This window comes from Pelodiscus sinensis, chromosome 1 (assembly GCF_052426305.1).
Source record: "Pelodiscus sinensis isolate ZL-2025 chromosome 1, ASM5242630v1, whole genome shotgun sequence".
NCBI lineage: Eukaryota > Metazoa > Chordata > Testudines > Trionychidae > Pelodiscus > Pelodiscus sinensis.
Genome location: NC_143052.1, coordinates 18488448 through 18513985, shown reverse-complemented (window position 1 = coordinate 18513985; position 25538 = coordinate 18488448). Strand labels below are relative to the sequence as shown.

The 25538-nt window shown below is 41.0% G+C and overlaps 1 protein-coding gene across 3 annotated transcripts in view; it reads right to left on the bottom strand.

Moving 5' to 3' along the window:
• SEMA3D (semaphorin 3D) overlaps positions 1-25538 on the bottom strand; it is a 203824-nt gene that overhangs the window by 29954 nt on the left and 148332 nt on the right. For all 3 annotated transcript variants that reach the window (XM_014570492.4, XM_006117129.5, XM_006117131.5), the window contains 3 exons: positions 18194-18308; positions 17738-17807; positions 13944-14088 (listed from right to left, as the gene is read on the bottom strand). In XM_014570492.4, coding sequence (XP_014425978.1) covers positions 13944-14088; positions 17738-17807; positions 18194-18308 — 330 coding nt within the window. The remainder of the gene's footprint in view (positions 1-13943; positions 14089-17737; positions 17808-18193; positions 18309-25538) is intronic.

Genomic DNA, 25538 nt, shown 5'->3' with positions numbered 1-25538 from the left:
AGAGGTCCCAGGTCTCTCTTCTTAATCAGGCCTCAGTTCTAAGCATCTGTGGGAGTTCAGGACACCAGTCTAGAACCTCACACTATTAATGCGACGAAGAGTCCTGTGGCACCTTATAGACTAACTGAAGTGTAGGAGCATAAGCTTTCGTGGGCAAAGACCCACTTCGTCAGATGGGAAGTGGGTCTTTGCCCACGAAAGCTTATGCTCTACACTTCAGTTAGTCTATAAGGTGCCACAGGACTCTTCGTCGCTTTTGCAGATTCAGACTAACACGGCTACCCCTCTGATACTTGACACTATTAATATGGAAGTAAGACTTTGTCTGCTATTTGCCCAGTCAGAGAAAGTGCCAGCTGAATATCAGTAGAACTTCCAGACCGGAAGGTGCACTCAGTTATAGAAGAGCTAGAGGCCCATTACTTCAGATAGCTTAACAAGGAGCCAGGCAATTGAACTGGGTATGAAATAAAGGGAGAAAGGGAAGACCTGTTACATTGTCCACCTATTTTACTAGGATTGGCATGTGTTTTTCAACAGTTAGACTATAGTACCCTCTGGTGGTTCTCAACAGAAAATCTCCGAATTGCCAGGATATAAAACCAAGACATGCTTCTTTTTATCACTGTTGTGTGAGGGTATGTCTACACTTGCACCCTAGTTTGAACTACGGATGCAAATGTAGGCATTCGAAATAGTCAATGAAGCAGGGATTTAAATATTCTGTGCTTCATTAGCATGATTTCGCTGGCGCGTTACTCCGATCAACAGCTGTTTCGAAAGTGAAAGTGCGTGCTGGGACGCGTTAGTTCGAACCAAACCCCTTGATTCGAACTAATGTTACTCCTCAAAAGAAGTCCTGGCGTGCACTTTCACTTTCAAAACAGCTGTTGATCGGAGTAACTCACCGGCAAGATCATACTAATGAAATGCGGGATATTTAAATCCCGCTTCATTGACCATTTCGAATGCCTACACTTGCATCTCTAGTTTGAACTTGGCTGCAAGTGTAGACATATCCTTAGAGCCACAGGCTGCCCTGATCTACACACCACAGAGAGGAGTAAAATGAGGCAGAAAAGATTCCCAGCTCAAGTGGGAGAAGTGTAAACAGAAGTACTGTATCTCCAAAGATTGTGTGAAGACACTACAGAAACTCATCCAATAACTCCAAGGTTGTGGTCTGACCCGGACCACTCAAAGTTACTGCTGTTAAAACACCACCTTCTGCATTACTAAAGCAGAACTGCTTAAGCACACTCCACTTGTTATGCTTGTGTCTGTTATTTAGCTCCTGTCTCCTATTTTCTTCCTATGTAGGGATTTACAGACTATGATCAAGCCACCTTTATTTAGACTCTCTCTTGTATAACCTAAACAGGTTAAGATCCTTGTGTCTCTCTTCATCATGTTTTCCGGGCCCCAAATTATTCCTGTAGCTCTTCTCTGAACTTTCTCCAGATATTCAGCATCTTTTTTTGGAACATGGACACTGCTACTGCACACACCTTTCTGATTAAAGCCTTTTAAGTGAACATTGCGGCTTTCTATACATGTGAGAAAAATGATAAAACAATCCCTGTGCTTCCTGGGAGCCACAACATTCTTCGTGAGAAGAAGGGAAGTCTGATAAAGGAATCTGTGCTTCGTGCGCAAGGGTAAAATTAAGGCTTGGGATGAGATCATTTGCATCCCATCCTCTGCAGCTGATTTAAGCAAATGAAATAGAACTCATGCTCTAACAGACATATTTCAAATACCAAATGTGCAATGTGACTGATAGCCTATCTTGCGTGCCAATTAAAGACTCACTGGTTAGGAATTGCGACTCTACATATATTTTGACAACATTTAAAACATTCATAATAAAAACATTCATAATATATACTGTACATACTATATGAAGAACTGAACGTGCCTCCCCTTCATTGTTTATGTGCATTACTTGCAATCAGGTAACTGTCAGACTCAGTGTGTAGATAAAGTAGAGATTTGTTGACAAATGATTATTGAGGTCTCTCTTTCGATAATAGCTACAGGCAGTCCCCGACTTACGCGAATCCGACTTATGTCGGATCCGTACTTACGAACGGGGCTTTCTCGCCCCGGAGCTCGCAGGCAGCGATCCGCCACTTCGACCTCCGGGGCGAAAAAAGCTGCCCCCGGTGCCCCTGGTCTGCGGGGGACCATCTCCAGCAGACCAGAGACACCGGGAGCAAAGCCGCAGCCGCGGCGGGTTCCGGCGCCTCTGAGGCTTTGCCAGAGCAAAGCCTCAGAGGCGCGGCATCCCGCTGCCACTGCGGCTTTGCTCCCCGTGTCCCATGTCTGCTGGGGGGGGCGCAGCTAGTGTCCCCCCCCCCCAGCAGACCAGGCTTTTGTTGTGGACCCTGGGGCAGAGCAGCTGGGGCGCTGCTGGTTGGTCCCGCAGCGCCGCTCTGGGCACTACTGGACCAACCCAGCAGCACCCCAGCTGCTCTGCCCCAGGCGTCCCCAAGTCAGCCGCTGCTGAAACTGACCAGCGCTGACTACAGGAAGCCCGAGGCAGAGTTGCTCTGCCCCAGATTTCCTGGAATCAGCCGCTGATCAGTTTCAGCAGCAGCTGACTTGGGGACGCTTGGGGTTCTTACATACAGATTCAACTTAAGAACAAACCTACAGTCCCTATCTTGTACGTAACCCGGGGACTGCCTGTACAAGGAACGACCTTCTTCTGACAGATCCATACTAGATCCACACTCTGAGACAGTGCTCTCTATACATGTATTGAACCTGTATTGATATCAGTAACAGTTTTGCACATGTACATTTGTGCAGAGACCTTGGATCCCATATTCATATCTAAATTCCATCTGTACAGTCCAGCCCAGCCAAAAAGTCAAATTACCTTGAAGTTTGGTAACTATTCTCTTTAAGTTAAATGAGTTTTATTTGCATATAAAACAGCACAAGCCTTCTAAGAAAGAAACCAGTTAGAGGAAAGGTGGCTTTTGACTAAGGGTACCATTTTCAAAAGCACCTAAGTGACATGCCAGCCAAAATTGTGTTTTTCTAAAATGAATTTTAAAGGTCTTCATATGCCTAAAGAATTAGATATTAAAACTCAATGTGAATTAAGCATAACTACAATATTTGGTGCCCTAAATACTTTTAAAATCTGGCTTGCAGGCAGTTAGAAGCCAAAGTCTCACTCAGAGTTAATGCAGTTTTGAATTCCATGGGCCCACTAGGCCCAGATTTTGAGATATTTAGTCGCCTAACTCTCACTATCCTTAAAACACTTTTGACTGTGCCTAAATTACTTATGAGGTTTTAAAAGTTCTACACTAGATTATTGAGGTGTTACATCACTGAAAGGCAGATCTTCACTCTACATCAGCAAGTACTCCATGTCCTATCATTTAGAGTCAACCTTCAATTTGGTGTCCTGCTGTGGCTAAAAATGAAAGACTCAACTGGAAAATACAGTTGCTTTGGCATTAACTGCCCTGTGATAGTTATTCAGCGGGTATCTCTGGAAAACAGAGTTTGGCACAAGCAAAGAAAGATGAGGAGCTATGTCAATAGGATACTATAAAAGTCTCCTTTGGAAATATATATTTTTTTGCTGTGGGTTATTCCTAGTGGCATTCTGCCAGCATTTGCATAAAGTCTTTATCCCTGGTTGTCTGAGCATGGTCACATACATTCTTTTGTCTGATGCGCTTTCATAAACAAAAGACATTAAAAGGTTATTCCCTAGAGGTTGACTATAGTCAGATTCAATTATGAAGAAAACAATGCTATTTTAACACAGTGAATTTCTGACTGAATAATTTGCTTTGATATTATGTAAGAAGGAGAAATAAAGTGTTCGTGAAACAAATCTAAAAATCAATTCAAAGGCTAGTCAAAGCCCTTCAGATATTTTTGGTAAATTCAGATGGATCTATAGTGACAGCAGAAAAAAAAATCAGATAAAACAATAGCCGTAAATAAATCAAGCCATAACTAAACAGTACATGTTCAGGACAGGGGACATGGATTTTTTTTTAAATTCCCATCTCTCTGAAGTATCCAAATTTAATCCTCACCAATTTACACTGTTTTGAGACCTCATTAATAGATTACAATGGTGTAGTTCTCCCCTTCATTTTGTTCAATTTGGATCAGCATAAGTGAAAGTAGAATGAGGATGATTTTTTCCTGGTTCTAGATGTTTAAGAGCTCCCCATTGATGGAATTTATTTTTTGCTCCTTTGTAAATTTTCCTGTGACTTGCATGATCAGTTGCTAAATATATTACACTTTATATGGCACAATCCACATATTCAAGGGCTTTGTGTGTGTGTCCTCCATTCAGAAATGAATCCCAGCCGCTCTGGGTATTTTTTTTCTGAATACCACTTTGAAAATCTAAATTAGTATGAGACAATAAAAGATGTGATGGATGCTCCAAGGGCTAGCATATGAGACATTTAGACACCTTGTTCTTCCTTTCAGACATTTCTAGAAAGAGATGCAGAAGAGGTGGCATCACCTGTAAAATCTATGAGATGAAGAGCAAAATGTCTACCAATATGGAAACTCCCAAAGGCATGCATCCTCCAGTGTGTAGTGCCAGCATTCCCTGCCCATTGACTTCAATGGGCCACCATGGACACTTACACAGGGTAATTGGCTGGAGTAGAGTCTAAAGGCCTGATACAAAGCCCACTGAAATAATCGAGTTTTTCCAATGTCTTCAGTGAACTTTGGATCATGTCCTATAACAGCCTGACCATCAAAAACAGCTGGCCAGGTGCAATCCTGTTGTGCTTGGCAAAGCTGGCTGTGTCAATAGGCAGTGGCATAGGATACTGAATAAGGGAATGAAAAATTATTCTCAGCCACCAACAGGACTTTGCCCTTTGGCAAGTCACCAAACCGCTGTTTAAATCATTCTCCACCCATCGTTATAGAACAATCGCAATAGGCTTCAGTTTCCTTTTGTACTAATCAGCATGACACATGATGTTAGGGCCAGGCAGCAAAGTGGCTTTTCATCTTTTGGAACCCGAGATCACATCCTGACATTTGTCACAAGTGAAAATGAGAGGGGTGATCTCCACCCATTCTATAGAGGACATTAGTGCACATGTGGAAGTACTAGATATGGAAATATATCTCACTCTGAATTCAGTGGCAGTTCTACATTCACATTAGAGGAATTCTACTCTATACAGGTTCTTATATGCCCTAATCACCATAGTATCCGAGCACTTTCCAGTAGTGCATTAAGTGATGTAACTAATGTCTGTTGGGGAGGATTAGTTTAGCCGTGGGTGGAAGCCTACAATACACTTACCCACATTATGAGGCCACTTATCAGAGGACCGACACTCCAGCAATTGATCTTCTGGGGTTCGAATTAGTGGACCTAGTAAAGACTCACTAAATCAAATACTGAGGACCTCCCCCATTGACCACAGCAGTCCTCAAGTCACAAGGAGTAAGGGAAGTCTACTGGGGAGTTTCTCTCATTGACCTTCTTCATTGAGGATGGTGCTGAAACTCGGCTTAAAGTATGTCAACTCCAGCTACGTACCTTAAGCCGACCTTCCTCCTGTAGTGTAGACGTCGGCTAAATCACTCTACCAACATTTGTTAGTTCTTGGCTTTCATGAATTAAATTAAATTTATGAATATAAATTAAATGGTTTTAAAACCCCACACAAACTGTTCACACATGTTCAGCTGCTGTGTAAAATCTGATTCACAAAACGTTAAGGCACAGATTCAATACCCATTAAAGTAAATGGGATTCTTTCCACTGACTTCAACAGGAGTTTGATTAGACCCTATTTGCTTTGGGTCCAGTGATGATCTCAGTTCTACTGACATATACTCTATAGTAGTGCCAGCAATATTGTTACAGTTACTCTTAATGTACACAACCATATCTGAGAGTTAGGAGGTGTCCACTGATTAGGGAGGTTTTTGGTGCTCTAGACTCAGGATTACAAGATTCTACTCCCAGTTCTAATGCTGGCCTGCTGGATGACTTCAGGAAAATCTCTTTGAACCTCAGTTTCTGGATCTGTAAAAAGGGACACTAATATTTACTTCTTTTCTATAACCCTTAGATATATTATTGATATACACAATTCTAGCTCAAATTGCCCACTCTACAATGGGAGGAAATGAAACCACAGAAGCTACACAGAAATTCTGGAGAAAAGCCACCATAACTGATAAGCTAGAGATGCTTTTTTAAAATTTTCTCCTATTGGCTATGCCAAAGCACATTTGCACTAATAAAATCTAAAATCAGGAGATGGTAAATGAAGGCTAATTTTTTTCAACTGTATGTTAATACAGGTTAATTTGGTTTCAGCGCACACAAGTAAGGTTGTAAGGATGAGATTAAATTTGTAGTGTAATATAGTGTGTGTGAATACATCACACAAAATACAGAGATGTGTTGCACTGCTGAGTCAATATTATGTGCAAATATATGCTAATAGTCTCAAAAGTAGATGCCAAATTTAGGCCCCTAAAAATATGATTTATCAAAATCCTGAACATGTTGTAGCTTTTGCTGAGGTCAATAAAAGCTGCTGGATGCTTAGCACTTTGAAAATATGGAAGGTGTGTGGGAGCCTAACATTGTAGTTAGTTGTTTTTTAAAATTATGACCTCTAGTCTTTGCATTTCCTGACATCTCTTGACTTTAGAGAGCACCTTAAACAGTGCATTGATATTTACTTTTTGCATCTTTTTTAAAAATAAAATGTAGCTATACGTATATTTCAACAGAAGGACAAAAGGTAACAGTTCCAAAAAGTACTTAGATGTCTTTTTCCAAAATGACATCAGAACTTAGATGCCTATATCACATAGAAAATCAATGAGATTTGAGCTCCTAAGCTCCTACGTCACTTTTGAAAAATTAGATTTAAATTAAGTCACTTGGGCTCTTTAAAAACATTACTCAAAATTCTGCATTTTCTGATTTGCAGTGTGTGAAGTTCCAGTGTTTATTCTGCATTTGGTTTTCAAATCTGCCTTCCAGCACCATCCATGTATATCTCTTTGGATAGAGACAGTAAATAATATTCAGGAAGGTCCACAGGGAGGCTCAGAAAACACAATTTTGAACTAACTTTGTTGATATGTCATGCAGGCCCACTGGCTAGGCACACACAGGGAGCAGCAAAACAGCAAAGGTGGTCAAAGACCAACTTTTTTTTTTTTTTTTTTTTTTTAAGAAAGAGAAATATTTTTTAAAAGACTCAAATTCCCTTGGCTGATGCCTGATCCTGGATTGAACCAAATGAAAAAAAAAGTTAGTTCAGGTGGATTTGGAATCAGCTGCTCCTCTATTCAAAGTCTGCTGTACCGAGTTCTATTAACTGCCTTAAACGTGCTGTATCACTGCTCCTGACCAAATTAATGGAGAGAATTGCTTTTAGGTTGCCTGGAATAAAAAGAATCCGCTAAGTGACCCTGACTTTGCAGGTGACACTGTACACCTCTCCATAAAGCTTTGCAAGTCCAAAAGATGACAAATATTCACTGAGTTCAGAAAATCTGCTCCTAATTGAAAGATGATTCATATCAGGCAAAGCATATTAGTAAGGAGGTTTCCTCAGGAAAACAACAAAGTGAAATGCCTCACTTAATCGGGCCTCCCAATTATAGTGTGGAGATCAAAGGAGAGATGAACTGGAGAAGTGAGGAAAGCATTCCAGCCCAGAGAGATCAGGAGCAACAGGGAGGTTAGTCTACAAATAATAATTTAAACTGTGTAACCTCATTGTTTTAGAAACATGCTTATTACAGCTGCAAAGTCAACCAGCAAGTGGGCTAGTGGGAGTTTTTGGCAGAGTGTCGGCTTTGAAGGATGCTTCCTGCAGGGCTCTGTCCAGTTAGAATGAGATGTACAGAAACCCCACTACCTGCATCTTATCTACACTGAAACAACAGAGGTGACACAAGAGTTAACATATAATCAGTTGTTTCATATTATGAGAAGGAACTCTACAGAAAAGTGAGAGAGAAGAAGAAAGAGATTACATCTGAGAATCTCATTTAAGTTTTAATTATTTTACATTTTTTAGAAAATGCAATGCTTTGAAAAACAAAGAGCCCAGAAATCCAGAGCTGATGAGGTGCTTAAATATTTATGGTTATAGCCATAAGAGTAGCCAGATCAAAAGACTTTTTTTCCCTTAAATTAATCAAAATCCTTCTATTTTACTTTCTGCTGGACAGAACTTTATAAATCACTAATTATAAAAGTTGAAACCTTCAGAATATATTTTAAGCAGAAATTTTGGAGATTTTATCCTGCTCCTTTTCTAATATTAATGGTAATTTCCTGGCTAAAACGTCAGTTAAGGTACGTCTACACTACAGAAGAAGAAGCTATTGCTGTCGATTTTCCAGGGTTTGAATTAGAGATCTGGTTAAGACAGCTAATTTGAAGTGAAAGGGACACTCCCATTGCTTCCGGCAACCCTGCTTTTTCGAGGAGTAAGGGACAGCGCCAAAAGCCAAGTTAAGCTACTTTGACTTCAGCTACACAATTAATGTAGCTGAAGTTGCGTATCTTAATTCAACTTTGTCCTGTAGAGCAGACATACCCTTAGTATTTTCTAGTGACAACTGAGGACATGCAATCTCTATTTTAAAGAGGCAAAAGAAAACCAGAATCAGGTCCATTTGAAAAAATGAACCTTTGTTGCAGATCTACCTGCTGCTATTTTTGATTTGTCCCTCTCTTCACCTCCTAAATTCCAGCATATTTCAGTTATTTTCTCCTTGTTTAATGTTTGTTATTTCCTGGCGAGTCCAATGAACACCACTGGTATAGCCATGGATTAAAGAGGCATACATCATATACTGACCAAGCCTAGGAGTGAGGTGTATCAGTGGACCCTAAACTAACACCAGAGGGCAGGCAAACAATGCAAGAAAGAAACTGAAGCAAAAAAGTAAAAGAGATGTAGCTGTGTTAGTCTGGTCTTGCTGAAACAAAAGACAGGACTATGCAGCACTTTAAAGACTAGTAAGATGGTTTATTAGGTGATGAATAAACTATCTTGTTAGTCTTTAAAGTGTTGCATAGTCCTGTCTTTTGTTGAAGCAAAAAAGGGATCCTGTTACTTCTATACTATATAGTATTGTGAAGTCACGATATCATGCTCATACTGGGAGTTTATCGCAGAGTCAAACGGCCACAGGAAGCATTTCGTCAAAATTTATGTATCAGCATGGTCTCACTATATATAGTGAACAGCTTTATTTACTTAGATGATAATAACGTCAGTTGAGCAGAATGTTAAATTAGGGTAACAGTCTCCAGCTTCTGTATAAGTGCTTAAAGGAAGCTAATGCATTTCTGGAAGCCCACAGGGAATACATTTCACTCTGTGTTCATTTTTAAGCACTCAGTAACATATAACAAAAAGAAATAGAATGAATCCCATATGAGCTCTGGATGCCTTAATTGTGTCTTAGTAATTAGGCAGATCTTTCTATTTTCCAAATTAAAATATTAAGAGCAACAAATAGTCCTGTGGCACCTTAAGGGACGTCTAGATTACAAGCCTCTTTCTAAAGAGAGTATCTAGACTGCAACCATTTATTTCGAAAAAGCAAGCTGCTTTTTCGAAAGAGAGCACTCAGGCAGTCTGGATGCTCTCTTTTGAAAAAGCCCTGTTTGCATTCAATAGCGCCTTTTTTCGAAAGAGCACTTTCGAAAAAAGGCGTTATTCATCGTAAAATGAGGTTTTCTCAGTCATGGTTTTGGTTTAGCCTGTCACAAGATGGGAGCTCCACCTCTTAATTTGAATTTGGAACCTAATTCGGGTCATCACTGTCATACAAATCAGGATCAGTCTACAGCTAAGGCTTTAAGACAGGCTGGCTGGCTAGTCAGTCTATGTCCTTACTGGCCATCTCACTGAATCTTTTGGTGACATGATCTCAAGCTGAGCAGCAGCATTCCTTGGTAAACAGGCTTTGTAATTCATGTGTCTTCCTCCTCTTATGTTCACACCAAAAAGCAGATGAACTTGAAAACTTGAACTAATATTGATGGAGATCCATTGCTGGGTATAACTACAAATATTCTTCTTGCTGTCTATGTCCTACAATTTAATATGGAGCAGAAGTGGCCAAGAATTTCTCTGTCTGAGGGAAAAATGCTCAGTAAAAACTTGTGAAAGTGGCATTCCCATATCCTGAGTGTTGGTGGTAAATGCAAAATGGGTGCCTGGAATGTTCAAACTTTGTCCAAAACAGTTAAGTCTTCCTCCTCATCAAGCTGTTCAAAAGCCTGAAAAGTGATACCTGTGCCTTATCTGAAGAACACTGCCCCGAGCCAACAGGAAAAAAAATGTGAAGACTGCACATTTTTGTTCTTATGCTGCCCTCAGGGTTGCTTGAGCAGAGTGGCTATTGTACTTTCAACTAATGCTGGAACAGGACTTGTAGCTGTGGTAGATAATTAATGAGCAATTTATCCTGACTGGGGTAATAAATCCTAAATCTCAAAGTTTAAAAGATCTAGGAGTATTCCATCTCACTAAAGACAAAAGATTCCTGTATTAAAAATGCTAAATAGAAACTAAACGTGTACTGTGTAATATTTAATTATACAATATATTCACTTGCAGAATACTTTCTTCCCTATCAGCCAAATCCCCTACTCAATCCTTGTTCAGGAAAACTATTACTGACATCTACTGACAAAAGATTGAGTAAGAAGGCCCTTACTATTTGACCCTAAATTTTTATGGAACCATTCTCCCATAGCTGTTATCAGGTGTTTAAAGGAAGTAACTGTCGACTTAGGGGAAGGGTTATGGAATGTATCCATTTATCTTTCAATCTTGCAACATTTAAAATTGTTTCAGATAGGGCCATCCACATCAGTGATACAGATCAGTGCTGACAGGGTTACTGACACACACACTTCCTTGTGAATCTCAGTTCAGTCATGTGATGGCTAATACACACATACAAATTAATGATCTTATGATCCCTCCATTACTGCAAAATTGATAGTATATTCCTCTTTCTTGGGCCTTGCAGTGTCAGAAGAGTAATTCCAATTAAGAACATAAGAACAGCCATACTGGGTCAGACCAAAGGTTTTTCAGAACTCTTGGGTGAATACCATCTGGTCCCAGTGACTTGTTACTGTTAAGTTTATCAATTTGTTCCAAAACATTCTCTAATGACACATCAATTTGGGACAATTCCTCAGATTTGCCACCTAAAAAGAATGGTTCATGTTTGGGAATCTCCCCAATATCCTCAGCTGTGGAGGCTGAAGCAAATAATTTATTTTGCTTCTCCGCTATGACTATCATCGAGTGCTCCTTTAGCATCTCAGTCATCCAAAGGCCCCACTGTTTGTTTAGCCAGCTTCCTGATTCTGATGTACTTTAAAACATTTTACTATTGATTTTTGAGTTTTTGGCTAGCTGTTCTTCAAACTCCTTTTTGGCTTTTCTTATTATATTTTTACATGTAATTTGACAAATTTTATGGCCCTTTCTATTTTCCTCACTAGGATTTAACTTCAACTTTTTAAAAGATATCTTTTTATCGGTCACTGCTTCTTTTACCTGGTGTTAAGCCACGGTGGCACTTTTTTTGTTCTTTTACTGTGTTTTTTAAATTTGGGGCATACATTTAAGTTGGGACTCTATTATAGTGTCTTTGAAAAGTTTCCATGCAGCTTGCAGAGATTTTACTTTAGTCACTGTACCTTTTACTTTCTGTTGAACTAACTTCCTCATTTAGGGGGGTGGGATAGCTCAGTGGTTTGAGCATTGGCCTACTAAACTCAGCATTGTGAGTTCAATCCTTGCAGAGGCCATTTAGGGATTTGGGGCAAAAATTCATCAGGGATGGTACTTCGTCCTGCTGTGAAGGCAGGGGACTGGACTCAATGACCTTGCAAGATCCCTTCCAGTTCTAGGAGATAGGCAATCTCCATTATATCTACATCTTGTGTAGCTGCCCTTTCTGAAATTAAATGCCACAGTGCTGGGCTGCTGAGGTGTTTTTCCCATCACAGGGATCTTAAATTTTATTATATTATGGTCACTATTTCTAAGTGGTCCAGATATATTTATCTCTTGAATCAGATCCTGCACTCCACTTACAACTAAATCAAGAATAGCCTCTCCCCTTGTGGGTTCCAGAACCAGCTGCTCCAAGAAGCAGCCATTTAAGGTATCAAGACATTTTATCTATAGACAGCATGCTAAGCCTGTGACAGTTTCTGGTTTTGTGAGCCCTATTTTATACCTATGAGTAACTGCACCTGTTGTTTTTTTTTTAGTAATGAGCTTGAGTGTAAATGTTAGTTCTAGCCTAAATTGTCAAAGGTGGCTTCTACTTTTGAGTACCTCAAATGCTGGAGGCCAGTCAGAGACATGTTGTGCCTGAGTTGTACATCTCATTTCCCACTGACAGACAAAAGTGTTCAACTCAGGCCCTAGGTATTTCTGGTTGGGCAACCACTAGCTGTAGAGTCCTAAATTAGAGTTCTCTATTTAATAGTTGGATCAAAATTCTTACCTATATGCATGTGCATAACATGGTGGTCTGCCCCCTGTTGAATAGGGGGCCTGAGGTCAGTCAACCCTGGTCAGTTATGTCAGATCAGTTGGGAACGGGGATAGGACTGTGAGAGCTCAATTGGAAAAGGAGTTGTAGAAAGGAAGTATATTTCTGTGGCCAGGCCTGGAATAGGAGAAGAGAAAAGGGAAAGGTCTTGGGACCCTTACAGCCTGTGTTGGTCAGTAGAATAGCACTGTTGTGTGTTACAGTTAATAAACTGCCCTCAGGTTTGGGCTGAAAGACTGTGAGCATGACAATGTCCACTGAGAGGGGGATGAACAGAACACATATGAGTGAGAAATTTACTGAAAAGAAAAGCAAAAATTAGATAGTGAATTACTGTCAGAGATCAAGGAAAGCTCAGGTCCTTGGTTTTATCTGTCATACAATCAGTTTCTCACAACAAGGTGTGATTGTGTAGGTTCTTGGATAGGAAGGGGAAAGGCCTATGGGACAATCTCTGTTAAGATGCAGACTAATCTTCAGAGAGGTTTGAGAACTTCTGTCCAGTCTATATTTATGTCTCGATCTACACAGGGCATCTGTTGCTCTCCTCTCAGCCCCAGCATGGAACTTGCCCTCTTCTCTACACATGGCTAAGCTGGCCCAAATTTTTCCAATTCAATATTTTTTTTTAAATTCCTAACAAAATTATCATTTTCTGACCAACTAAAGAATAACTAAACCTTTTTTCCTAATATTTGAAATGTTCATTAAATTATACATTTTGAAATAAAAGGAAGCTGGGGTTTTTTTTTTACATTTTTTCCCTGTTTTGCCTCAGAGCATTTACTGATTTAAGCTGTACTTTTTCTTCCCATTAATCTTTTTTTCCCCCCACCAGGATAGCTTAAACATTATGATAATTAATTACTTACGTTACTTTAAAACAACTTGTATTAATGATAGAATTGAAATCAATGATCACATCTATGGCAACAGAATTTTATCAAAACTAAACACTGTAAGTTATAGCACAACACTGAAAATTGAGATTTAAACAAAACATATCATCGTCATTTAATTGTCTTCACGGAAAAGTACTTGGCTCTTTATGAAGTGTTGATGTCTCAGAGAGGATCTCCACCTACACGTGGAAATATCACCAGGAGTAGGATAGAATGGGAGAGAATCAGGAAATAGACAGTCTGGGCACAATGTTATCTCAGAGAAACGGAAGAGCTATGAAGAGGGGTAGGGAGAAGTCTGAGCTGTTAACATGAGGGCCGGTTGAGAGGATAATTTAAAACATCCTGAAAGGGAAATACAAGTTACCCGTATATTAAAAAAAGGATAATGGTCATTGAGTAAAAATAGACATATACATTTAAAGAGACACTTACAGTACCAGGCCGGGGGTATGGAATACGTCCTTCATATTGTACCCATCGATGATCCACACTTTCTTTATGGGCATAAGGACCATTGAAAACAGCTCTGATATCAGCCATGCTGTAAACACAAACTGCAGAGCCCTTGAATACAGAGCTGAAAGAAATTAAGTATCTTTATAAGTACATTTTAAAATTTTCAGTATAGGCCTGATTCAAAGTGAACTAAAGACAGCTAAAAGATTTCCACTGATTTTCATAGACATTGGATCAAGTCCCATACCTGATCATTATTGTAATGGACAGTGGTGCTAATTATGTATGGTATACATTACAGCTTTGGCCTGATAAATGCTAATATATAGTTTAACTGTGATTTATAGATTAAAGCTTTGGACTGCTAGAGCCTAGGTTTGTTAACTTTTTGGCCACTCTGAAGAAAAACATATTTTAGACTGGTGGATGAAGGATCCAGAGACCTATTGTTCCTTATTCTGACTAAGACTGTGGGGTGTGAATGTTAGAGATTTAAGGACAGCCCTTTACATTCAGTTTGTATTTGACATGATGTATTTTAATTCTTGTACAGGGAACTAGAGAATTGGAGAGACTTGTAAACAAAAAATAAATAAAATGTTACGTGTGTTTTCTAAAAAAAAGACATTGAATTATCTAATTAAAACCAAACCGTAGGCAAGTCTGTTTATCTTTCACTTCAGGTGACAAAATGGACATCCATTTATTTCTGTACAGCTTCCGTGGCTATGGAATTAGGTTCAATTTTGTCAATTTGTTTACTGGATTGTATGAAGGTCCCTAGAAGGTTTGTTGATTATGGCATTGATCCTATCGATAATGTATTACTTCACAGTATTCTTACAGTTGATATTTATAGTATCTTTCATTCTTTGGACACTGGACTGAGACCCAAGGGACATGAATTCTACTTCTGCCTGTGCCACTAGCCAATTATGTGACCTTGGACAAGTCAAGTCACTTCTCTGTGTCACTCTCCTGCCTCCACCTCGTCCCCTTTGATTAGTCTGTATAGATTATAAACTCCCCAGGATGAGAACTCCCTATGTGCATGTTTCGCATCCAGCATCGTGGCACCCAGATCTTGGTCTGGGCCTTTATGTAATACAAATCAATAATAAAGACTACTACAAACTGAGATAGAAACTGTGTCTAGAATGACTGCATTCCATTCTATCCACAGCAGGTAGATTGCATGACACGCAAAAACAAGATTAGACATTATTAATATTGGGCAGTCAAACACTCAAAAGTTAGGAAAGGCCAGAAGGAAGGCTGCCAGTGCAAACTTAACTCACCCCCTTGTGTGTATGCATTATGCTACCGTCTCTAACAACATGACTACATGCTATTTTATCTACAGGACTTCTGCTTCATTTACTTCACAGGATGCAGGGTGCTCACTTAATCAGCAGCTATTCAATATCTTGTTGTAACTTTACTGTTCAATGTGTGGCCCCCGACCATGATTTGAAGGAAAACAGAATGATTAATTTTCTCAGATTTTCTATGATGCTAATCGCTATAATATCTGAGTGCTTCACAAACGTTAGTTATTCTTCCAGTCCCACTCCCCTAATGTAAGGTGAGAGGATATTAGCTATTACCATCCCCACCTATAATGCCAATGTATCAATGTGACAACACACCCCACATTCTTCATTAAAAACTATTATGATATGATTATGGCACATTATGATGTATTTTATGCAAGATAAGTCATGGGAGGCTGGGGACATGCAGACCATGGTGTTGCAGCACTGCTTACCCTGGATAATAGCCATTGATGGACCTATCTTCCAGGAAATTATCTAGTTCTCTCTAACTCTTACAACTTTGCCTTCACAGTATCTCCTGGCAAAGAGTTCCATGGGTTGACTGCCTGTTGTGTGAAGAAATACTCCCTTTTGATTTTTAAAACCTGCTGCTTCTTAATTTCATCGAGGGACTCCTAGTTCTTGTGTTGTGTGAAGGACTGAATAACATTTTCTTACTTTTTTCACATCAATCATGATTTTATAGACCTCTATCAATGTCTCCACTTAGCTGTCTCTTTTCCAAGCTGGAAAATTCCCAGTCATTTTAACCTCTTCTGCTGTTTCATACCCTTAATAATTTTAGTAGCCCTTCTCTGTAGCTCTTCAAATCCCAATATATTTGAAGGGTGGGATGACCATACTTCACACTATAATCAATATCTGAGAGTATCATGGATTTATATAGTAGCTTTATGATATTTTCTGTCTTATCTATCCCTTTCCTAATGGTTCTTTGCATCCCCATTAGCTTTTTTGACAGTTGCTGCACATTGAGTGGATATTTTCAGAGGCACTTTGAGTAGTTAACCTAATTTGGACCCTGACCTTTTGTACGTATTGTTGAGATTGTGTTTTCCAATGTGCATGACTTTGCATTTAGCATACACCTCAACTTCACCTTCAGTCTCACACTTCATTGGCTCTGACTCCCTTCCTATAAAGCCAATTCCCCTCCCCCCACCACTGGAATTTTAATTCCTGAGAAAGACACTGGATAAAAGGTTCCTGCCATTTGCAAAAACTATTTAAGGCCCATCACTGTGGTTCTTCACTGGCCCTCTCCCTGAGAAGACTCCTGAAAAGGCCTGAGCAACAAAAACTGAACTGGGGGAAAGTGCTGGACCCAGACTGAAGGGACTTTGAGCCTGTGAATGGAACACCCTGGGATTCTACACTGTCAGCGGTTCAGCTTACCCCTTAAGAATCTGCAGCCTGCCAGAATCATCATTTAGGGTGAGCATTTGCTATTCACACACACTTTCTTTAGTATGTTAATCTTAGTATGTTTCTTTAGTAGGTAATCTGCTGTGATGTGTTTGGTAACTCAATAAATCAATTACAATCTATCTTTTGTAGTTCAGAAACTTATTTTTTTTAAACCGGCATGTGGGAGTCAAAATACGGAGTAGAAATGTGCTGTATATTTCTCTCCATATTGAGGGAGGAGGTGAATTTTATGAGCTTACACCCTAAAGTTCCCTGTGCAGTGCAAAGTGGTATAATCTTGGGTTTACTATCTCGGGGGGAGGGGGGGGGCGAGTGGGTGCATGCCCAAGGATCTTGGAAGTGCCTTAGCTGGAGCATTTCCATTAAGAGCTGATCACAGCATCTGCATGTACTGTAGCTAGTAGTTTCTCTACCTGTGTGTGTGCTAGTAAAAGTGCAGGCTGGAGCCTGAAAGAGGACTTGGAAGGCTGGTCACAGTATTACAGTGTAAAGGGAACCCAGGCTGGTGGGTCAGACAGGCGCTGTGGCATCTCAGTGCCAAGAGCCACCGTAGGAGGAACCTATCACAGTCACTGTAAAGTGCTTTATTGCCAAAAGTGACCTACAGCCATTTCACTTGAGATGGCATATTGTTTGATCTCACAAGATAATCAGGTTCTGGCAGCAGAGGAGAATGCATTTATTTCAAGTAGATGCTGTCATAATAGATGCTTCAGGGTATTCTGTAAAGTTCATCTTTTTTTAATTTTGAAATTCAACTTCTTAAAGATTTTTGTGAAAAAAATCACTCTGTTTCTTAACAGAATCTTTTAAAACCAGGCACTTATTTAGATGGCTACATGAAGCATAACTCTAGGCACCCATTTTTAAAAACATTGGCCTATGTTATCAGAGGTCTTATTATGCAGGTCTTATTTTGGAAAATTCCCTTTGACTTTCAGAGGTTTGTGCCTGAGTGAGGCCTTTAGGATTGGATTCAGAGAGCAAGCGTGACACTACACATACCTTGTAGTCGTGAAGACTCCATACACTAGTGGGTTTCTCTCATCTCTTGTGGAAAGTAAGAATATATCTTCTGTAATGGGAAAAGTTTATTTTTATTAAACAGACTATTAACATTTTCATATTCACCACCCTATCATGTGGATATACATAAAATTAATCCTTACACCAGTTTGATTTTGAAGTTTTTTGTCCTGTGAATTGTCCTGAAGTTCCAATTCCCAGCATCTAGGGTGTTTTTTTCCCCTAACTGGAATCAACTGAACTTCTCCCCAAATGGGAAACACTAAGTAAAAATATCAGGGCATAATTCTAATTGCACTTACACCAGGTATACATAGGAGACTTGCCACAGTATAAAACTGATGCAAGTGAGAATCAGAACACTGCCCCAAGTTTCTCTAAATTAAAGCCAAGAACTGATTATATAACAAATTAGTAAAGATCAGTTCAACTTACGTAGTTCATCAAAGTATGTGTCTGCTCCCTCAGGGCCAGGTATTGAGCACACCAGTTTTGCTTTCAGGAAAGTTGTCCACTTGTTTATTAAGCTCCGTTGACCTCCCATATCATTCTAATTAAAAATAAAAAGATTTGCTTAATGACTAAATAAGGCACTTTTATATAAGCATCTAAAATTTCTGCTCATCCTCTTCTGAGCAGTGTTTTCAGGCCATATTTCTAGTCCACCCTTTATATATTTAAAGTAGAAAAGGGATTAATGGGATTAATGGGAAATGTTTAACACAAACATGGTTTCACAAGAAATGCATATGATCATAGGCTGAAATTTGAATGGTTTTGGTATTATCACATATGGGATTTTATTCTTTTACTCCTAGTGCTGAAAAACACCTAGTTTGAACAAATAAAAGTTTTTCAAAGTTCAAACATACTAAAGCTTTGAAAACCCCTTTTTACAAACTAACCATTTTTCAGCATTAAGAATTCATTCCCCCCATTATAGAAAAATCTATTTGCAAAGTTTAATTAAACAACTCCATAGCAGAAATGCCCACAGCCACACCACTCCCAGACATGTGGTCTCTTGTCATTAAGAGGAAGTCATTATGGAATTAATGGGTATCTAGGAATTTTTTTACATGCAGAAAAATGGTGAAGATCATTTTTTGGGAGGTGGCCCCAAATGCAAATGATTAGCCCTACCAATGGTTGCACAAGCTGACATATACTATTTGTGATGTGTAAACAATTCATAGGGAGGTTTGTGGGAGGGCAAAATTTGGTCATATTATTACAACTTACATTCTTGGTGAAGTATCCCTCCATATTCCATTATAGATAATTTCCCTAAGGCCACATTTATGGCACTAAGAAATAATGGTCAAAGGTTTGGGGATCTTCTAAAGTATCACATATAAAACGAATAGGATAATGTGACCAAAACTGCTTCTGAAATATCAGTTTGTATGACACAATGCACTTAATTCGTTGTTTAAAACAAAAGGAGTTAATTCTGGAATAAATTTTTAAATTTTTAAGGAGTCAAATGCAAATACATAGTGACTAGATGATAATTATTACAGACATCCAAAAGCATGGTCTTACATGTCAGGAGTTGCAAGGGGTTGTTTTTTCTCCCATAACACATTCTCAGTTATGAGAGAAAACCTCTCTGCTAACCTCTCTCTTTTCTGTATTTGTTTCTATTAAATATTTTAGCTCAGTTTCTAATTTTTTTTAATATATTGCCTTTTGAATCAAAGTTCTTACAAGAACTGTCACCTCTCTGCTTAATTTTCTAAAGTTCTTCCCAGCCCACAGGTTTGCATCTAGCCAACAGATGTATTACACAGGTGTCAAAATTAGCAGCCTTAAGTGACTAGTAAAGCATGCTCGGTATATGTGTGTTCTGTTGGAAGGCACAGCTGAACCCTCTTACACAAGCAACCACACATACATAAACAGTAAATAGCTCTGAGCTTTTCATGCATCTGGCAGGTCTGTTAACTAAATTAAATCTCTCTCTTCTACCAGAGTTCCCTTCTGAGCTCAATAGCGGGTGCTGCACATTTTCCAAAGACTGAGTAGTAAATGTTTGTCTGGTACTTGGAGTGATGCTGGGGAAGCAATGAATGTTGGGAGTGGACTGAAAAACACAATATCAAGGAAAATGTATAAGAAGATGAGAGTAGATTCTAGACATTCCACTGCTATGACAGACTGGAAATTATATAAACATGGCTCACAATCCTCAGTCCCGATCAAACAGCGCTCTTAGGCACCAACTTAACATTAAACACATTAGTAGTCCCATTCAGTTCCTTAAGGTAAGCAAATGCTTAAGAACTTTTATCAGGGCCTCAGCAAGCAGCTGGGCCTGTGCTACATTTTGCCAATACTATTTAATTTCACATATCGAAACTAAGAGGAAAGTCAGCCTCTTGTGGCCTGCCAGCTCTACATGGATGATCATCAAGTACACTATAAAGTAACCATCTGCTACAGAAATTAGAAATGGAAAAGCAGTTCCACTCACAGCATCCTCTGTCCTCCAGCAGGAGCTCCTAACCCTCCAGGAGCCTCTGGCTGAAAGAGGCAGTGAGAGACAAAGCTGAGCACAGGGGAGACATGGGAGAATCGCTGTTTTTGAAAACTTCGGTATCTAGCTAATGCTCAGCTCTACATCTCTTTTCCACCATATCTGCATGATACTGTTTCTTTGCTTTTTAATGCCTACTCTGATAGCTTTCTAAAGAAGATGGAGCTGGAAAAAATATACAAGTGTGGATTGAAAGGGGACAGGAGCTGACAAAAGTTGTAACTGCTCTATGAACTGGTGGAAAGAACCCAGCCCATGCCAATAAATAGTCACAGTCTAGGAGTTGTTTCGGACTTCACCTGCTCTTGGATTGCCAGGTAGCTACAATAGCTACTACTGCTTTTTATATCTGTGCTTAGTGGAGTAAGGACTACCTTTCCTCTGGGATGCATACTTCACCACAGCACCTCTAACAACCTCAGGACTTGCAATTTGCTCAGCAATTTCACCTATGATGGAAGTTGCTTATCTGCCTGCTAAATGAGCACAATAGTGTCCTGTGAACTACAAAAGCATCCCATTCCAAAACTGCAATGGTTCTGCCCTATAACCTGGGCCTAATCTGGTAATGCATCACCTTAGAAAACACCTCTCTTCCTATTCAGTCCTTAAAACATCTGAGTCTCAGAGAGGTAGTTGTGTTAGTCTTAATCTGCAAAAACAATGAGGAGTCCTGTGACACCTTAGAGACTGACAGATTTATTAGAGCATAAGTTTTCATGGGTAGAACCCACTTCATCGGATGAGTTGGAGTGGAAATTACCAAGGCAGGGATGTATATAAGAACAACAACAAAAGTTATTCATCAAGCGTAAAGCCGATGTTAATGATGTTAATCATGTCAGGGTGGATGTGTCTCATTCACAGCACTAGATGTGGAGATGTGAACATCAAGAGAGGAAACTGCCTTTGGAGTGTGTTAACCAGTTAAGATTCTTATTCAATCTTAAAACGATTGTATTGAATTTACAAATGAACTCTAGTTCCGCTGTCTCCCTTTGTAATTGGATTTTAAAATTCTTTTGTAGAAGCATGACTACTTTTAAAAACATTACTGAATGTCCAGGGAAGTTAAAGCGTTCCCCCACAGATTTATATATTTTACCTTTCTTGCTGTCTGATTGGTATCCATTTATCCTTTGGAACAGAGACTATCCAGTTGGGCCCATATACATGGCAGAGGGGCATTGCTGGCACTTAATGACATATATCACATTAATGGATGTACAGGTGGATGAGCCCTTGATGTTATGGCCTATGTGGTTAGGTCCTGGAGTATGTCTACACTACCCCCCTAGTTCGAACTAGGGGGGGTAATGTAGTCATACGGAGTTGCAAATGAAGCCCGGGATTTGAATTTCCTGGAATTCATTTGCATGAAGCCGGCCGGCGCCATTTTTAAATGCCGGCTAGTTCGGACTCCGTGCTGCGCGGCTACACGCGGCATAGACTAGCTAGTTCGGATTAGGCTTCCTATCCGAACTAGATGTACGCCTCGTGGAACCCTAGTATAGATAGGTGGACAGAGTTAGCAACAGGGGTTGTTGAAGGAACAGGTTCCAGGGTAAGTGTTTCTGAGGTGTGGTATGCGGCTGCTGGTATTTGCTTCAGATTGGAGGTATTTGTTTGTAGGTGAGGACTGGCTGGTTTCCCAGAGTCCGGGAGAATGAGGGATCATTTTCCAGGATAGATTGGCAATGATGCACTGGAAGGGTTTTGTTGGGGGCTGTAGGTGATGACCAGTGATGTTCTGTTATTTTCCTTGTTGGGCCTGTCTTGAAGTAGGTGACTTCTGGGTACTCCTTTGGCTTTGTTAATCCGTTTCTTCACTTCCCCCAAGTGGGTATTTAAGTTTTAAGAAAGTTTGATAAAGATCTTAACAATGTTTGTTTCTGTCTGAGGGACTGGAGCAGACACAGTTGTATCTTAGGGTTTGGCTGTAGACAATGGATTATGTGACATCACTTGGATGCAAGCTAGAGGTATGGAGGTAAGAATAGCGGTCAGTAGACTTCTGGTAGAGGGTGGCATTTATGTGGCTATCATTTATTTGTACTGTAGTGTCCAGGAATTGGATCTTTTGTGTGGACTGGTCCAGGCGGAGGTTCATAGTGGGATGGAAATTGTTGAAATCCCTGTAGATTTCTTCAGGGGTCTCCTTCCCATGGGTCCATATGATGGTATCATCAATGTAGCGTAAGTAGAAGAGGGGGAGAGCTGAGGAAATATTCTTCTTGGTCAGCCATAAAAATGTTGGCATATCATGGAGCCAAGCAGGTACCCATAGCAGTGCTGTTGACTTTAAAGTATAGATTGTCCCTGAACTGGAAATGGTTGTGGGTGAAAGAACATCTGGGACCCTTTTGCCAACAGTCCGCAGATGCTTCTTAGCAAGGACTCTAAGAATATTCCTGGCCTAGGATTTGGCTCCATCAGTGTTTGAGTCTGGGTCTCTCTCCGGCCTCACCTGCTGCGCTTCCTCTCCCATATAGAACCTGCACCCTGGGTGGCTACTCTGCAGCTCTGCTATGTTCCCTTGCCTGCTGCTACCAGCTACAAAAAGGGGCAGCGCTAGTGCCATCAGCAGTCTGAAGTGTGTGGATGGAGGTTCAGAGGAGCGAGTGACAGCAGCTACAGCTCAGAGAGCCCTTGGTGGCGGCTCAGCCTCCTTTTCACTTTTTTCTTTCTCTTCACCACCAGTCTCTGTATGCAAGATAGCCTCCTGCTTTCCAATAGCCAGCAAGATTTCTTGCTGTGTCTCCCACACATGAGCTGCTCTTTTCAGGTCTCCTTCTGAGGTGAGCATGAAGTCTGCTTTCAGGGATCTTCCCCCACCCTTATCTTCACCTGTAGTCTCTCTCCAGAGTTGAGCGTGGAGAAGAGTTTGTTGATTCTCAGTTTTCCCTCTGAACTCTTTCTGCCCTTGTTTTTTGAATGAAAAATTTTCATTCTGAGGAAGTATATCCCCATGCCACCTGAGAGGGGCACATATAGTGATGGTGGGGCAGCGTGAGTGCTGCTGGGGAGGTGGGAGAAAGGGGTCTGTCCAGAGCTTGCTGCTTCTGGATGGGGTGTCCTCCTCAGTCAGAGCCCTCACTCCCTTGAACCGAGAAAAGCCAACAGCCTCTGTGGGCTCTTGGCAAGGTGAGAAGGGAGCAGCTACACGCTCCTAGAAGAGGCGGAGCTTTGAATGCAAGTGGCGGGGCTAGGTGGCTAGCCCTCCACCTTGCACTCCTCCCCCACCAACCCTCTGACTCGCACAGAGAGTGCAGCATGGTGCTCTAGAGATGATTTAAAGAGCTCAGGACTCCAGAAACTGTCGCTGCTGCTGCCATAGTAGCAGTGGCAATGTTTGGGAGTCCCATGCCTCTTTGAATCACCAGGGTCCAGGGCAACTGTCTCCTTTACCCTCCCCCCCCATCGGCAGGACTGCCTGAACCCCAGCCCTCTGCCCCATCCCTGCAATGTGAACCCCTCATCACTGGCCCCACCCTGCATCCCTCACCCCAGTTCTCTGCCTCAGCACCTCCCACATGCCTAGCCCCACCCCAGGGCCCACATTACCTGTTAGAGCCCTCACTCCCCCCCCCAACTGCAGCCCTGCCCTATCCCTGAGCCCCTTCCCACACCCTTACATTATGCAAAACAGGGAAACTTAAATGCTTATGGTTTCCAGTCCATTTTTACATTAATTTAAAATATATACATTGGCTTACAAGGCAAGTGTGTGTGTGTGTGGGGGGGGGGAGGAGGAATGCAGGAGGGATGAAGGGGTAAAGGGGTATGGACTTGGATCTATTCTTGGCACGACCAAAATTATACAAACTGCTGCCCTTGCTCCTGAGTGAGGACTGAAGGTAGAGAGCTTTTCATATCGGATCAGTCCATCACAACATCTTTACAGGTCTATAGAGTTCTGCCAAAAGCTTATCTTGGCCAAACCTCTGTCTGAAGCTTCAGTGACTCATGGAAGTGGGGACGTTTTATTCTGTTTTTCTTTCATGGATGGTTTGATTTCATATCTCATTGCGCTTAATCACTGTCAGGTGCTCAAATGCTATGTCAGTGGGTAGCAGATCACTAATTTAATGCAGCAAAACCTTCAGAGGCCAGGTGCATGGTAGATTGGAAAAGCTGTGAAAAGAGAGAGAAAATGAAGAAAATGGAATTCAGAGTACAGGGGGAAAGGGGACCTTGGAGAGGAGGAGACTATGTAGCAAGGAGAGAAATGAGAAATCATAGGGAGTCCCAGCTGCTATTGGCAGCCACTCTAGCACCAGCTGCTGCAGTGATGTCACTGCTTTGGTGCTCCTGTAGCCTTCTCTCTGCTGAGGGGAGCAATATATACTGGGCTTGTACCTCACTACCTCACCCCTTCCATTCCTGTATCCCCTTCCCTTCCCTATTCCTCTCCTCACCCTCCCCCGCCCCATCCTCCCACCCTTTCTCTTCCCCTTACTCTATCCCACTCACCACTGTATAGGAAAGAGGCAAACACTAGGACTCAGGAGGTGGTGTCCAGCTACTAAGGCATCAGACCTTGCAAAAGAAAGGCTGTCCCCATGCCCCCTCCAAATTATGCCCACCTGTTTCACTGTTTCCAATGGAACTACACAGAGTCACATCAGCTGATGATGTGGCTCATTCCTACAAAAATTGTGGGCTGTTGGAGGAAGGTAGTGGACATAATAAAGGGGCTTTCACCAAGAATAATCAATAGGGTGGGATGTGGAAGAAGAGATACTGCAGTGAGATGAGACAATGGCAGGAAAGGATGGCACAGGAAGATGAATTTAAAACCTAAATCTACACTGGAACTTTACTGTGTTGCAACTTTCTGGCTCGGGGTCTGAAAAACACACCACTCCCCTAAGCGCAGCAAGTAAAAGCACTGTAAAGAGCCAGTGTAAACCAGGAGACAGTACTGGGAGCCGTTCACTACTCCCCTTGTGCAGGTGGTTTACTTAGAGTGCTGGAAGAGGAAGGGGAAGGGGAAGGTTAACTTAAAATACGCAACTCTAGCTACGTGAATTATGTAGCTAAAGTCAATGTATCTTAAATCACGTTTTTGCACCATCCACCCTGTGGGAGGTCAATGGGAGCAAACGCTCCTGAAGGCTTCCCTTACTCCTTGTAAGGAGCAGGATTAGTGGTGCTGACAGGGGAGCCCTCTTAGTTCAAATAATTAGACCTGCTAAATCTAACCTGCAGCAGCGCTGCTCTTCTGTATAGTGTAGACGT